At 41.3% G+C, this 13,408-nt stretch overlaps 1 protein-coding gene across 4 annotated transcripts in view; it reads right to left on the reverse strand.

Annotated features, from left to right (window-relative positions):
- The window catches only part of PCSK5 (proprotein convertase subtilisin/kexin type 5), a 264,705-nt gene that overhangs the window by 113,017 nt on the left and 138,280 nt on the right, over positions 1-13,408 (reverse strand). For all 4 annotated transcript variants that reach the window (XR_004420644.2, XM_033084735.2, XM_033084736.2 and 1 more), the window contains exons 8-9: positions 13,062-13,274; positions 2,450-2,550 (exon numbers count right to left, since the gene is read on the reverse strand). Coding sequence is in view for 3 of the 4 variants with exons in the window: in XM_033084735.2 (XP_032940626.1) it covers positions 2,450-2,550; positions 13,062-13,274 (314 nt within the window). In the remaining variant the exon portion in view is untranslated. The remainder of the gene's footprint in view (positions 1-2,449; positions 2,551-13,061; positions 13,275-13,408) is intronic.

Below are 13,408 nucleotides of genomic sequence, written 5' to 3' on the forward strand. Positions count from 1 at the left end.
GCGGGCCAGGGGGCCCGAGGCACCGCCCCTCTCCGGTCCAGGCAGTCCTGGGGCCTCATGGCTGCCGCGTGAATGTGGGCTAGGGAGGCCGCGGCACCCACCTTCCCGGGTCCAGGCAGTCCCGGGAGCCCACAGCTGCCAGGTGAATGTGGGCAAGGGGGGCCGCAGCACCCACCTTCCCGGGTCCAGGCAGTCCCGGGAGCCCATGGCTGCCGGGTGAATGTGGGCTAGGGGGGCCGCGGCACCCCCCTTCCCGGGTGGAAGCAGTCCCAGGAGCCCATGGCTGCCGGGTGAATGTGGGCAAGGGGGGCCGTGGCACCCGCCTTCCCGGGTCCAGGCAGTCCAGGGAGCCCACGGCTGCCAGATGAAGGTGGGCTAGGGGCCCCGCGGCACCCCTGCTCCTGGGTCCAGGCAGTCCCGGGGAGCCATGGCTGCCACGTGAATGCGGGCTAGGGGGTCCGCGGCACCCCCGCTCCTGGGTCCAGGCAGTCCCGGGGAGCCATGGCTGCCACGTGAATGCGGGCTAGGGGGGCTGGCAGCAACCCCGCTCCTGGGTCCAGGCAGTCCCGGGGAGCCATGGCTGCCGGATGAATGCGGGCTAGGGGGGCCGCGGCACCCCTGCTCCTGGGTCCAGGCAGTCCTGGGGAGCCATGGCTGCCACGTGAATGCGGGCTAGGGGGGCTGCGGCACCCCTGCTCCTGGGTCCAGGCAGTCCCGGGGAGCCATGGCTGCCGCGTGAATGTGGGCTAGGAGGGCCACGGCACCCCTGCTCCTGGGTCCAGGCAGTCCCGGGGAGCCATGGCTGCCACGTGAATGTGGGCTAGGAGGGCCACACAACCCCGCTCCTGGCTCCAGGCAGTCCCGGGGAGCCATGGCTGCCGGATGAAGGCAGGCTAGGGGGCCGGCAGCAACCCCGCTCCTGGGTCCAGGCAGTCCCAGGGAGCCATGGCTGCCGGATGAAGGCAGGCTAGGGGGCCGGCAGCAACCCCGCTCCTGGGTCCAGACAGTCCCAGGGGCCCATGGCTGCCGCGTGAATGCGGGCTAGGGGGGCTGCGGTACCCTGGCTCCTGGGTCCAGGCAGTCCTGGGGAGCCATGGCTGCCGTGTGAATGCGTGCTAGGGGGGCCACGGCACCCCCCTTCCCAGGTGGAAGCAGTCCCGGGGGCCCATGGCTGCCGGGTCCAGGGTGGCTCGGTGGCTCGCAGCACCGCCCCTACCGGGTGGAGGCGGGCCCGGGGGCCAATGGCTGCCAGGTTGAGGCGGGGCCTCAGCCAGCAACCCCACAGGGTGAGCTGGGGGCGGGGCCTCACTGCAAAAAAAAAGTGCGCCTTATAGACCGGTGCGCCTTATCTGATCTACAAAGTTGCAAATTTTGCCGAATCCGGGGGGGTGCGCCTTATAGTCCGGTGCGCCTTATAGTTGTGAAATTACTGTAATTAATTTTGATCTACTCAAATGCACAGGCTAAGATCTAGAAACAGAACCTTCCATTTAATGAAATGGAACAGAATCTAAAAGGAGGCAAAATCAACACATTTTCACTCTGAAACTCTTTCTAGTACCATGCAACGGAGTACTACAATCAAAAAAGAGTAATTTGCTAGGATATTTAGTCACTAGCATATTTTGTCTCCATCACCATATATAAAAGCTTTAACACAGTCTTGTCTTTATGTCTGTTATAGCAACTATCAGTTTTGAAAAAAAATGCCAGTCCATATGCACTAATTTCCCACTGGTAGAGTCACTGAAGGTCACAGAGAAAAAAAGGATAAGTTTCTCAGTGTGTTTTAAGATGTCACAATCAGAAATAGCTTTGTTGTAGGTCTTGTAAGATATAACTTTTCTGAAACTTTCAACAAAAACAATCAATTACAAATTTCATTTCATTAACCAAACAAGCTGAAATGTACACATATATAATCTTATCTGTGTTTGCAGATTGTTTGGAATGAATTTCAAGATTTTAAAACTGACATTAAGAGGAGATTCAAAAGTTTAAAAGCCCCCACAATAACATTATATTAACTTTTAAAAATACCTTTGTTTCTGATAACTGCATTAAGAAAACACACTTATAATGACACAAGTGCTGCACTACTTAAGATTATGTCACGTCTTCAAATACAAACTCTTATTCTTATGCTTGTAACTCAACAGCCAAAAGTATTCTGTGCCAAATATTGGGTCAAGGTGTCTTCAAAAAGAGCAAACATGAAAGATGGAAACATATTTTTAATGTTATAAATTAATGCAATTTGAAACTACTATTGTGTGCAAATTCCTTACTTCCTTCAAAGAAAATGGCTTTCCTGCCCTTAGAAGGTACTATGTATTATAATAAGAAAGGTTCCAAAGCACTGTGTGATGTCTGCATAAAGGTGCTAGATGAATGAGAAATATCTTCTTGTATGCTTAATTTTTGTTTCAGAATGTATTTCAGATCTTACTTTGCTTCCAGTGCCAGGGCAATGATGCCTGCAGCCATAGGTGCAGAGGCTGAGGTTCCAGTATGGCTGTCTGTGCAACGCTGCCTCAGGTCCGTAGTAATCTGGAAGAAATTGAATGTGTGAAATTAGAACAGAACTTAGAACAGAATTAGAATAGAAATTAGAACAGAACATGTTTCATTTACTCGAATGAGTCACATGTATGTGGAAGGTATTCTTTAATTGCAAGGAAAGGAAGATACATGTTAGATATTCTGAACTTAAAGTCACTTGTGTAGTTGGACAGTGTTCTCTATATTGCTCCACAGCATGAGCAATAAAGACACTTTTAAACCAGAAAACCTTGCAGAGGGGTTCAAAACTGCACAACTGCAGTTCTGCCCTTCTATTTGGATTTACAGAGAGCTTTCCCTCCAGGAATCTCAAAGTGCTTTACCAACATGAAGGAACTACATCTTATGTACAGACTGCTTATGCATATTTTAGAGACCATACAGAGGCATGGAGGGTTTGAGTAGGTTGCCTGAAGTCACACCGGAAGAATGTGACACAAGAGAATATAGTTTGGCTCGTCCTAAGTACCCTGTTTAATCTTTCATTCACTCCTTATGCAATAAATCACAAGAAATTAAGCAATATTCAACTGGAAAACCCTGGTGTGATCACAAATTTGACCCAGCCATTACCAGCCAATTAGACATTTTCGGTTTTAATTTATTACCTTTTACGTATAAATTTGCCTCCATATTTTCGTACATAATCTAAGTGAATGTATAAACTGTAATGTGCAATACCAACTAGACACACAGCCTTCTATATAGTGTTAGGACGTTTCTCTCCAATAATGAATTTTAGACAGATGGTTTTGGTAAGAATGTAGATCACGTACAAAAATGTGTTTATTCTAGATCTTGCTTCTTTCAGGCAATCTAAAGTGATTCTACTCTGTGCTTGTCTTCCTGAAGAAGTGGTTCTTTGCAGGAGTAAGTCAGCAGAGGTAGGATGTCACTACTACCCAGCGGAAGCTCAAGCAAACCCCATGCTTGAGACTGGAGAACAGTTGTTCGGAGACAGCAGTCTACAGCAGGGAAAACTTGATGAAAATGAATGACATGTGATGTCAAAACTTATTCTGAGAATTTTAGTCATTGCAAGATATAAAATATCTGCCTGAGAGGCAGAGGAGAAGTTGTTTACATAACACTTTATCTAAGCACATGGAATTATTATGTTCTAATTCACCCGTATTATACTTTATTTCCAACACAGATTTGCACAAAGATGGGAGGAGGAGAGGATCAGAGGATCAAAAAATCACAAGAAAGTGCAGGGCATGTAAAAATATCTGTCTAGCTTTGAAAACTCAAGATACACGATATGTGATCTTAAAAACAAGCTGCATCCCATCTGGGCAGAATATAAGCAAACGCAACAGGAGGCATAGGTTTCACTTTAGATATTAGCCATATTCAGTACATTACATGATTTGCATAAGGCTAATGGAAACTCTCACTACACGTAAGCATATGCAAGTTAACACAAAAGATTTCTAACAGAAAAGGAGCTAACAGCACCAGCACCAAGAAAATGTTGAAAGCAAGAAGGAAGCAAGTGCAGCAATGTGGAAGCTTCTGAAAATTGAAAAAGACATATGAAAGCATTTATAATGTCAGATCCTTAAATGAATCAACTTACCAGAGGCTGAGTTTCTTGATTAATGAAGTCTAGAAAAAACTTTTTTGCCCCCTATTATTTAATATTATTCATTGATGTACACCTTTTAAAATAATGTCTTCTACCTGTCATTGGCTAGAAGTTGAAATAAAATGTTCATGTAATTTCCTTTTCTCTTGCCCTCTTGCCTAGTGACTGTCTATTCATTTAGATGATGAAAATTACCAGTGTTGGGAAAAGCTTTAAGCATGAAAATTGCATAAGTGCCGTGATAATATTAAAAGATGAAACTGCAGAAGGAAATGCATTGCCTATATATGCAAATTCAAATAGTGATTTTCCAGGTGGAATTACCACATCCAAGTATTAGATGATGACTTGTACCCAGAGACATATAAGATAGAGGTGTCCCAGTTGGAAATTACTGGTCAGTGCTGAGGCAAGGGCCAAAAGGAAGGCCAGGAAAAAGAGAGGGTGAAAATACTATTTAATATCCTGGTACTTTATACCCTGCATAAAAGTGGTGCAGCGGGTGCTTTCCTTTGGAGGACCAAAGGCAGCAAAGCATACAGGAGTTCAGGCAGAAAAAAGTGCTGTCATAGCAGCTTTTCTGTAAGGGACAGCCTCTTGTCAATACAGTAAAGCATACACTGCTATCCTTGTTTCTCATCCTCTGGAAGAGCATCCTTCCAGATTGATTTTACTGCCTTGTCACTACAGATATCAAGCACAATCAGCCATGACATTTCTTTAATTGGCATATTGTTGCTCTTGCTCTAAATGGATACTGTGGCAGCAGTTTGAACTACAGACCCTTATCTTGCTTTCAACAGATACTTCAGCCACAAATGTGTTGAGAAGGCTTTGTATGTATAAATCCTATTTAAGCTAATTCAAAAGAAAGTTACTGACAGGAGCTGAGACATTTAGGTGTAGATTACCTCCAAGATCTGAGGCATGTTTTTCAGCACTATGGATTCACTGTCAGAGAACTGTTGCGTTTACTCCAAGAAAAAAGAGTTATCAACAAGAGATGAGCAAATTTCAAGAAGAAAAATGGTGCCCAAATTCCTGAGCAATATAAAACCATCATCAATCACAAGAAAATAATGTGTTGCTTGATAACACCATAAAGCTGTCATTAGTGTATATTAACAATCATTCTGATTGTTAGGGTAGGGAGAAGGAGAAATTTAAAACTCTTCCATTGATTATAACACAACTGCTGATCTGTGAAAATGCTGTTTCAACTGCCCAAGAAAAGTCCTTGCAGTATTTCTAGGGCCATGGTTTATAACAATATCTGAGTAAGTTGAATCAACTAGGTTTGATTCAAGACAATGACAATGTTTCTGGTACTTGCCTAATTTAATCAACATGAAATTAGTCACAGACACTCTGATGAAAGGCAGACAGAAATTATAAAAACCACTGCAGTGTACTGTAATACTTCCCATAGGCATTGGTGCAAAGTTTTGAGAAAAGCTAGGCATTTATTAAAGGAAAAAAATGTAGACACACTGTATCAGTTTTACAGAAGCTACTTGTTCTAAGCAACTTGCTCTCTGAAGGAGATGCCATTGTTATACAGTCATTATTAAGGCTGAAGCATCAATCTTTCCATAGTTTCACCATCTGGGAAATTAATGTATAAAGTAAAAAATGGGATTTCTCTTGGCAGAGAGTAAGCTCACATACCCTCTTCCAAGCCTCTGCATTTCTCTGTATTTCATATTTCATGAGTTTTCTGATCTGATTGAATAATTTTTTACTTTCTGCTACAGTTCTTCAAGGCATGCTGATTTCTATGAATCTGTGTCCCTAGAAGTGAAAAGATTTTAACAAAAATCTGTTCTGCATTCTACACAACCTATGCATATGTATGTACCCAAAACAGAGGATTTGTTCCTGTGATCATCTTGTACTTATCTTGGTAACCTGAGTGAGTTTCTGAAAGAAACCAAGCTTTTGTGTTTAAGAACTGGTAGAAGATAGGATGGGCTTTTTGTTTGCTGTTTCAGTTTTAAGTTCTGCTTAGAGTAGAAGTTTATGAACAGGAAGAGAAAGAAAATCATCAGATGAATTGCTATTTATCAGAAAACAACAAAACAGGTGGAACATTAGGTAGACAGGTTATTTGTAGGAGATTAGTCATTTAACAGGCTTATAAATTGTATCTATGAGGTACGTTTTGATGTCAAAATCTTAGTGTCTTATGAAATCATTCAAAAAACAAATTCAAAGAAATACATTGGTGCAATATGTTTGATAATTGAAAGAACCATATAGATATTGTGTGGTGCTTAACCTATCCTAGCCACATTGTCTGGAGGGGAGAAGCTATCTTTAGGCATTGCCCTATGGTATTCAAAGTAGCAAAGAAGAGAATAGTGGGGGAAAAGATCTTGACAACTGCATATTATTAGCCAATACTTCTGTATTCATTGAATTATTAGAGGTAACTTACTTTGATTTGTCTCTGTTTCCACAGTGTGAGTTTCTATGCCTGTAATTATGCCAGCACTTTGCAGCTGCACTTGAAAACACCCAAAAGTAATTCAGGTTCTTTTCCATAAGAGTCTATGCAAAGGCATACATCTATCAGCATCTTTGGAATATTTGATCCTTTGAGCATTTTAATATATTCAAAGGGTGGAAACTTGGTTCATAACAAGCTAATTATCACTGCAATAAAACTCAGTAGAGTGCACTTGGTGTACCTTTCCTGAACAAGGAATTCTTCCATGAAGATGAACCTACCTGTAATTTTTAGTTTAAAATATTTTAAGCTATCATTGCATAAGAAAGGAAAAGTCCTCCAAGACTAGAAAAACTTCTAAAATTATGTCATATCCTATATTTTTAACAAGCAATTATAAAAAATGGATGGCAATGAAAAGAGAAAAAAAAGTGGTTTGTCTAGTAATAAAAGTGTTTGTGATTCTATCACTCCGTATTGAAATCAATCATTTCTGTAACAATTTTTAGTCTACAGTGAGTTTCTAATACTTGGTTACTATTTGTTCATTTACTTTATAACACATTCTGCACTTTACTGGACAGAAAAACGGAGATGAAAAGAAAAAACGAAGATAATTCAGCTAAAGAATTGCAAGAAAAAATAAGAGGGAACTGTGGAACATGACATTATACGACTATAACCTATTCACTGTTCCTAAGTCTTGGGTAGGTATTTCTGTACTGCAACACTGGAGAATCTGGCATGATACTGAAATCTGTGCAGTATTACACGAAAAAAAAATTGGTTCATTTGATGTTGATAGTAAATCCTATGTCAGGTCACCTCTTCCTGGTTTGTTCCTGTGGTATTTTTGTTTCCTATTTTGAATCTAGGAGTCTTATCATCTGATCAAGTATTGTTACTCTTTAAATTCTGGCAGAGTTGAGCTTTACACTGTTTATCAACTGCATATAAATTTACATGCATAATAGAATTTGTATAATTTAATATAATCTTTTTATTCAACCTTGTATTGCTATTTATCCCTTTAAACTTGCTTCAAGCTCTCAGTTTCTTGTGGAAAGGTATGAAGACAACCTCTGACTCAAAAGGAGCATCAGTTTAAATGAAAGTATGAGATATGATGCAATGAAAAGGATGGATGGTACAACAACGAAAACAAATACATGTAGTTTCTGGACTTTTCTAGCACTTTCCAGCAGTTTAAAAAATTTAGTGTTTGAAATTTTCAGTTCTGTCTTGAGTTCACTTTTTGTTTCAAATAAAACCTCTTTCCAAAGTACAGTAGTTTCACGAATACAAGCCGCACGGACTATAAGCCGCACCCCCGGTGCCTTGATAATGTTGCTGTCTTTGTCAATAGATAAGCCGCACCCCGAATATTAGCCGCACTTTCGTTCGTAGCGAGAATCCGTGCGCAGCTTTCACAAATTGGCCAATTAGTAACAGGATCGCGGCATAGCGGGATTTACTGGCTCGGGGCGGGGCCAGGAAGGCTCGGCCCATTCATGGTTGCCGACGGGGCCGGCCGGGTGGTGCTGCAGCCGCCGCCGGGCTCACTGGCCCCCCTCTCCCGTCAGCACCGCCTCGCTGCCGCGTTTGCTCGTCCTGCTGGCGGGCCAGCCGCCGCCGCCACTGCGAGGCACGCCGGCCGCCCTGCTGCTGCGTTTACTCGCCCTGCCGGCGGGCCGGCCGCCCTGCTGCTGCGTTTACTCGCCCTGCCGGCAGGCAGGACAGCCTGCTGCTGCGTTTACTCGCCCTGCTGGCGGGCCAGCCGCCGCCGCCGCTGCCAGGCACACCGGCCGCCCCGCGCCATGTTTGCTCGCCCGGCCGGCAGGGCTGCCGCCGCCGCCAGGCTCGCCGGCCGCCCCCTCCCGTCTGCACCACCGCCGCGTTTGCTCGCCCTGGCCGGCACTGTAGGCCCCCGCACCGCCGGGCACCCCCACGCTGCTGGCCCCGATTCTGCTGGGCTTCCCCCGCTGCCAGGCAGCCCCACCCGCCCGGCTTCCTGCTTCTGCCATGCTCCCCTGCATTGCTAGCCCCAGTTCTCCCGGGCTCCCCCGCCCTGCTGGCCCGGGCTTCTGCCCCCCCCCGCCCCACCCTGCTGGCTCAGGCTCAGCCGCCCGCCCCCCACACTGTTGGCCCCGCCTCTGCCAGGCTTTCCCACCTCTGCCGGGGCCGGCCGGGGTCCAGCTTGGCTTGGGGCTGCCGCGGGCTCTCACTTCCATGTTGGCAGCTTTTAGAATATTGTCCATGTATTAGCCGCCCTCGAATATTAGCCGCACTTCCGGGTTTCCACCAAACTTTTGGTCAAATTGGTGCGGCTTGTATTCGTGAAATTACTGTAAATGATATTTTATAGAACTTTAGGAGGACTGAACTTTGGTAGACAAGCTGGAGAAGAGCAATACAATCATTAATGCTCTTAAAAAAGGCTATAAGCAAGACAGTCTCACAAGTAATAGCAATACTCCTACCTCCATGTGAGGAAGTGTATGGTGAAAGGACATCTCAACAGCTTTTCAGCAGTTTAAAAAGCTGACTTCACATTTTAATGGAATTTCTTGCTGGGTTGTAGCATATCAGAAGTATCATCTGGATAACTGGTTTACACTCAACACAAACAGAAGCTATTTATCTCTACTATGCTATTTTGCTTCGTCATTGAAAGTATCTGGAGGGGGAACAGCCTTGCATGGCTTTAAATACCAAGTACCATTAGTAAAACATGGAATAGTTGTGTTTCAAAAGTCAATTGAAAATAAAATACAGGAAAAAGAACCTTCACAGGAATTTTTATAGTCCAATTTTCAAGCATTTAGGATCAGTGACTCTTACCGCACATGCAAGTGCAATGTTGCTTTGCACAAGAGTAATCAAGGATAAATTACATTCTGGTAAACAAATGGTCAACAGATCTGGGTTAATTCTTATGGCTCCTCAGACTTACTCTTTTGCCATTCACTGTGCAAAATGATGCACACTGTAGGATTAAACTAAAACTGAATATGGAACTGAATTGCTTTGAAAAAAATGTAGGATCTGACTAGTAAAAACAATCCATCTAACTAGTAAAAAATAATCAGTGCTTATAGAATTCATGAAATTAAATTAAAAATTATTTTTACTTATCTCTGATATTCAATGTGAGAACTCCAAGGGAGGCTCTAACGTAGAACACTTTTAGAGGCATATTTTTCAATCTTTTCAATAATGTTTGTATAAAATATCTTCCTTACTTTCCCAATTATGGGATAACTTGTGTGCATTCTATATATAATAATTATTATCTAATTTGTAAGGTATGCGTTTCAAAAATCTTACAATACGAGATTAACCTGCCTATATTAGCATAGTGCAAAATTCCGGAAGTGATGGGTACTATACTTCAGTAAACTATATGCTTGTGCTCCATGAGAAGTCTTTAACAGTACCGTGAGATCACCTTCACGTGTTTTTGATCCTAGTGTAAGACATAAGGAGTGAAATGTCAGAAATTAAAAATGTTCTCTTACTGAAATGGTAATTCTATAAAAGCAGCAAGGTTGTGTTAATTGAAAAGAATGGATGACAATCATCGAGAAAATTACAGCTATTAAGAAATCAGAAGAATGTACAAATCTTAAGTTAGCAGCATAGGAAAGTACAAATAAGGACTGAGAAGTACAGAGATATTTTATTCAATATTAAAAACATGAGCAAGGATATAAAGGAAGAGCAATCAATTACATTTAAAGATAAAAGATGCAGAGAGGCAATAAGGAAAGACAAGATTAAATGGTGAAGCCTAAAAAAAATGCATAAGAATATTTTATTTTCAAATACATAAGAAGGAAAGGAATCCCCAAACCAATACTGTTTTAATTGTCCAGAGATAAAGTTTATAGTAAACAGTTATTTAACTGAATGTTTCTTTCTGGAAAAAAAGTCTACATTAAATTTTCAGAGCCTACAGAGATGATAAATCATCTCCCTATTTAACTCTCTTTTAAATAACAAGTATAAATCTGAAAGATTGGAAGCACCAAAGACTTTTACAAGAGCTGGAAAGTGAACTCCTGTGTTGTTTTTAGCAAATGTTTGAACACTGCACAACTTCCAGAAGACTGACTGAAAACCTGCATAGTGTCATTATTTTAAAAGGGTAAGCAATATTGTTGTATTAATGCCAGCTATTTGCCACCTGTTTATATCTAGTGTAAAACAGGTGATACAGGATGTAAACTAATTACTAATAGATTAACTAGCTACTAGTATACTCAATGGTGGATAACATGAGACGTTGGAAAATGTTGGAAAAGAAAGCTTGCCGAAGTACTGTAGTATTTTTTTCTGGCCCTCACTTTGGCTGAGAGTAATATACTCAGGATTTTACAAGACACATCATATAATACTCCACATTAAAAAAAAAATATTTAAATGTAAGAGATTAAAAAGCACCTGATGCATAATACATTGATTTAAACTGGGATAATTGTAAGGTCCAACAATGTAAGCATGTATAAAAATTAGAAGCCAAGAAGTTATATATACCCTATAGAAGAAATGAGTCTTGTTTCTAATCAGGTTTTCCACAATTTGGTTCTTGGCCAAAGCCTGACCTAAAGCTTTTATCAAAGACATGAAAGAAAACACCAGCACCTTCTCATGACTGTTGGAGAAACTTGAAAGATGACAAAGTGATGATGAGGGCTGGTCTGAAGTGAGTACTAAACCAGCCAGTTGTTAATGGCAGAATAAGGAGACCCTAACCTTACATATTTCCTTGAACCCCAACTTGGAAAAAGAGAAGCAGCAGCTCTGAAATTGGGGTGGGTATCACACAGTGGTGGATACATGACATGACAGTGAAGCTAACAAGTGCCTATCAGAGTCAATACATAAAGAGAGGAAAACTGACCTGGTACACACAGACACCCATTTTCCCACACTTTTGTCACTGAATACTGCTGCTACCTGATTGATGTGTCTAGTTTGAATTCTAGAAGCTTGTAACATGAAAAAGGATTTATAAGAAAACATGACTTCAACACAACGATGCAAGAAGCTCACCTTCCATTATCAAAAGGGATTAACTGTTTGGGCCACATGGGCAGAGAGAAGACACAACTGGAGTGGTCTTCATACTAGCAGTAAAATTTGTGACACCAAATGCTTAGAAATGGAAGCTAAAGGGGCTCAGAGAGCAAACAAGATAAATCTTTTAATGACAATTAATAGTTAAACACATTTACACTAAATTTAAGTGGATATTTTGTCATTGAAAACTTCGAAACCAATATTGATTGTGTTTATACAAATTGTTGTTGACTTGAGAGCAACTGCTGGATTCAAAAGACTCAGGGAAGTCCTGCAGACTTGGCTAAGTAAAAGATCAGGCTGGAGGACTGCAATTACATCTGCTCAAGTTCTTAAGAGGTTAGCGAATATCTTTTAAAGGACAATGAAGGGAATTTGATAATGGAAGTGAGGACTCCTACTAGATACAGTAATTTTTTTATTTATTATTATTATTAATTATTTATTTATTTATTATTTATGAGGGATAACAAGAAACATGTCAGGAAGAGACAGAGGCAGCTTCAGTGAAGAAAAGGAAGTAAAGAACAGAACAAGTTTAAAACAAAAATTAGACCATCTGAAAATAACGAGGAATCCAAGAAGGGATGGCCAGCATCCCAGAATCCTGAAAGACAAGGAAGATAGTATTAAAAAAAACATAGAGGCAAATATATTTAACTCTTTATTGATACCAAGAGAAGAATCTGCTAAGTACCAGAAAGAAAGAAATGCTAGATGAATCCTTAAGAAAACATACAGAAGAAAAAAATCCCTCCAAATCCTTCAATTTTCTGATCCAGAAGTAATGAATTTCAGTAAGTCAGACATCAGAATAAATAAACCGGAAAGAGGACAATATTAGCAAACGCCATCAATCTGAGTACAAAGGTTTAAAGGTTAAAAGGAGTAGAATATTGAATACTGGAATGTATCCTGAATGCTTTCTTTTTGCAAAGGCATACAGGATATACAAATACTAATGATATCGAGAGACTATCAAACAATTAAAACTATTTGCCATTTTCCAGCAAAGGTGAGAACATTAGCGAAAATAGATGCTGGCTGCTTAGGAATGAGAAGAGGAACAATACAGAAAAGATGAACACTGAATCTAATTTTCCTTACAATATATTTCCAGAATAGGTAGCAATATGAGTAATAACTGACCGGCATTAAATGCAAAAAAGGAATGATACTGGGTCAAAACAAATTTGAAAAAATAGAGAAGTATCTAGGTAAACTGCTAATATGAGTGTAAAATGTGAAAACTATTGATAACTAGTTTTAAAACAAATAGAAGATATTAGTAAAAATGATTTATCTTTCTCTCCACTTCCCAAAGTCACTGTGCAAAATAAAAACACATATACATGAAAAAACAATTAAAACCCATACTATTTTCCTGTCATAGGATTCTCCACTGCTGTATGTTGTAGCTAGTGTGGATGCACATTCTTCCAGATACCATGGCTTTTTCCCACTTTCAGCTGTGCTGCTTATGGAGATAGTGTAGATGCTATTGGTGTAGCCATCACAGGAGCAGTGGTCTCGACTTCTTCCACCATTTCCAGATGCCCAAACAAAGACTGAACCTAAGCCTCTTCGTCCCTGTTTGGAAACAGTACAAGAGATTTGATTAGTAATTCTTCTTTTCTCCCTCAACTGCTTAATAGCCATGTCTTTTCCCCAAAAAAGACATCTCATGAGAAGGAGAAAATAAAATAACAACTACCCTGAGAAGA

The sequence above is a fragment of the Catharus ustulatus genome, chromosome Z, assembly GCF_009819885.2.
Source record: "Catharus ustulatus isolate bCatUst1 chromosome Z, bCatUst1.pri.v2, whole genome shotgun sequence".
Taxonomy (NCBI): domain Eukaryota; kingdom Metazoa; phylum Chordata; class Aves; order Passeriformes; family Turdidae; genus Catharus; species Catharus ustulatus.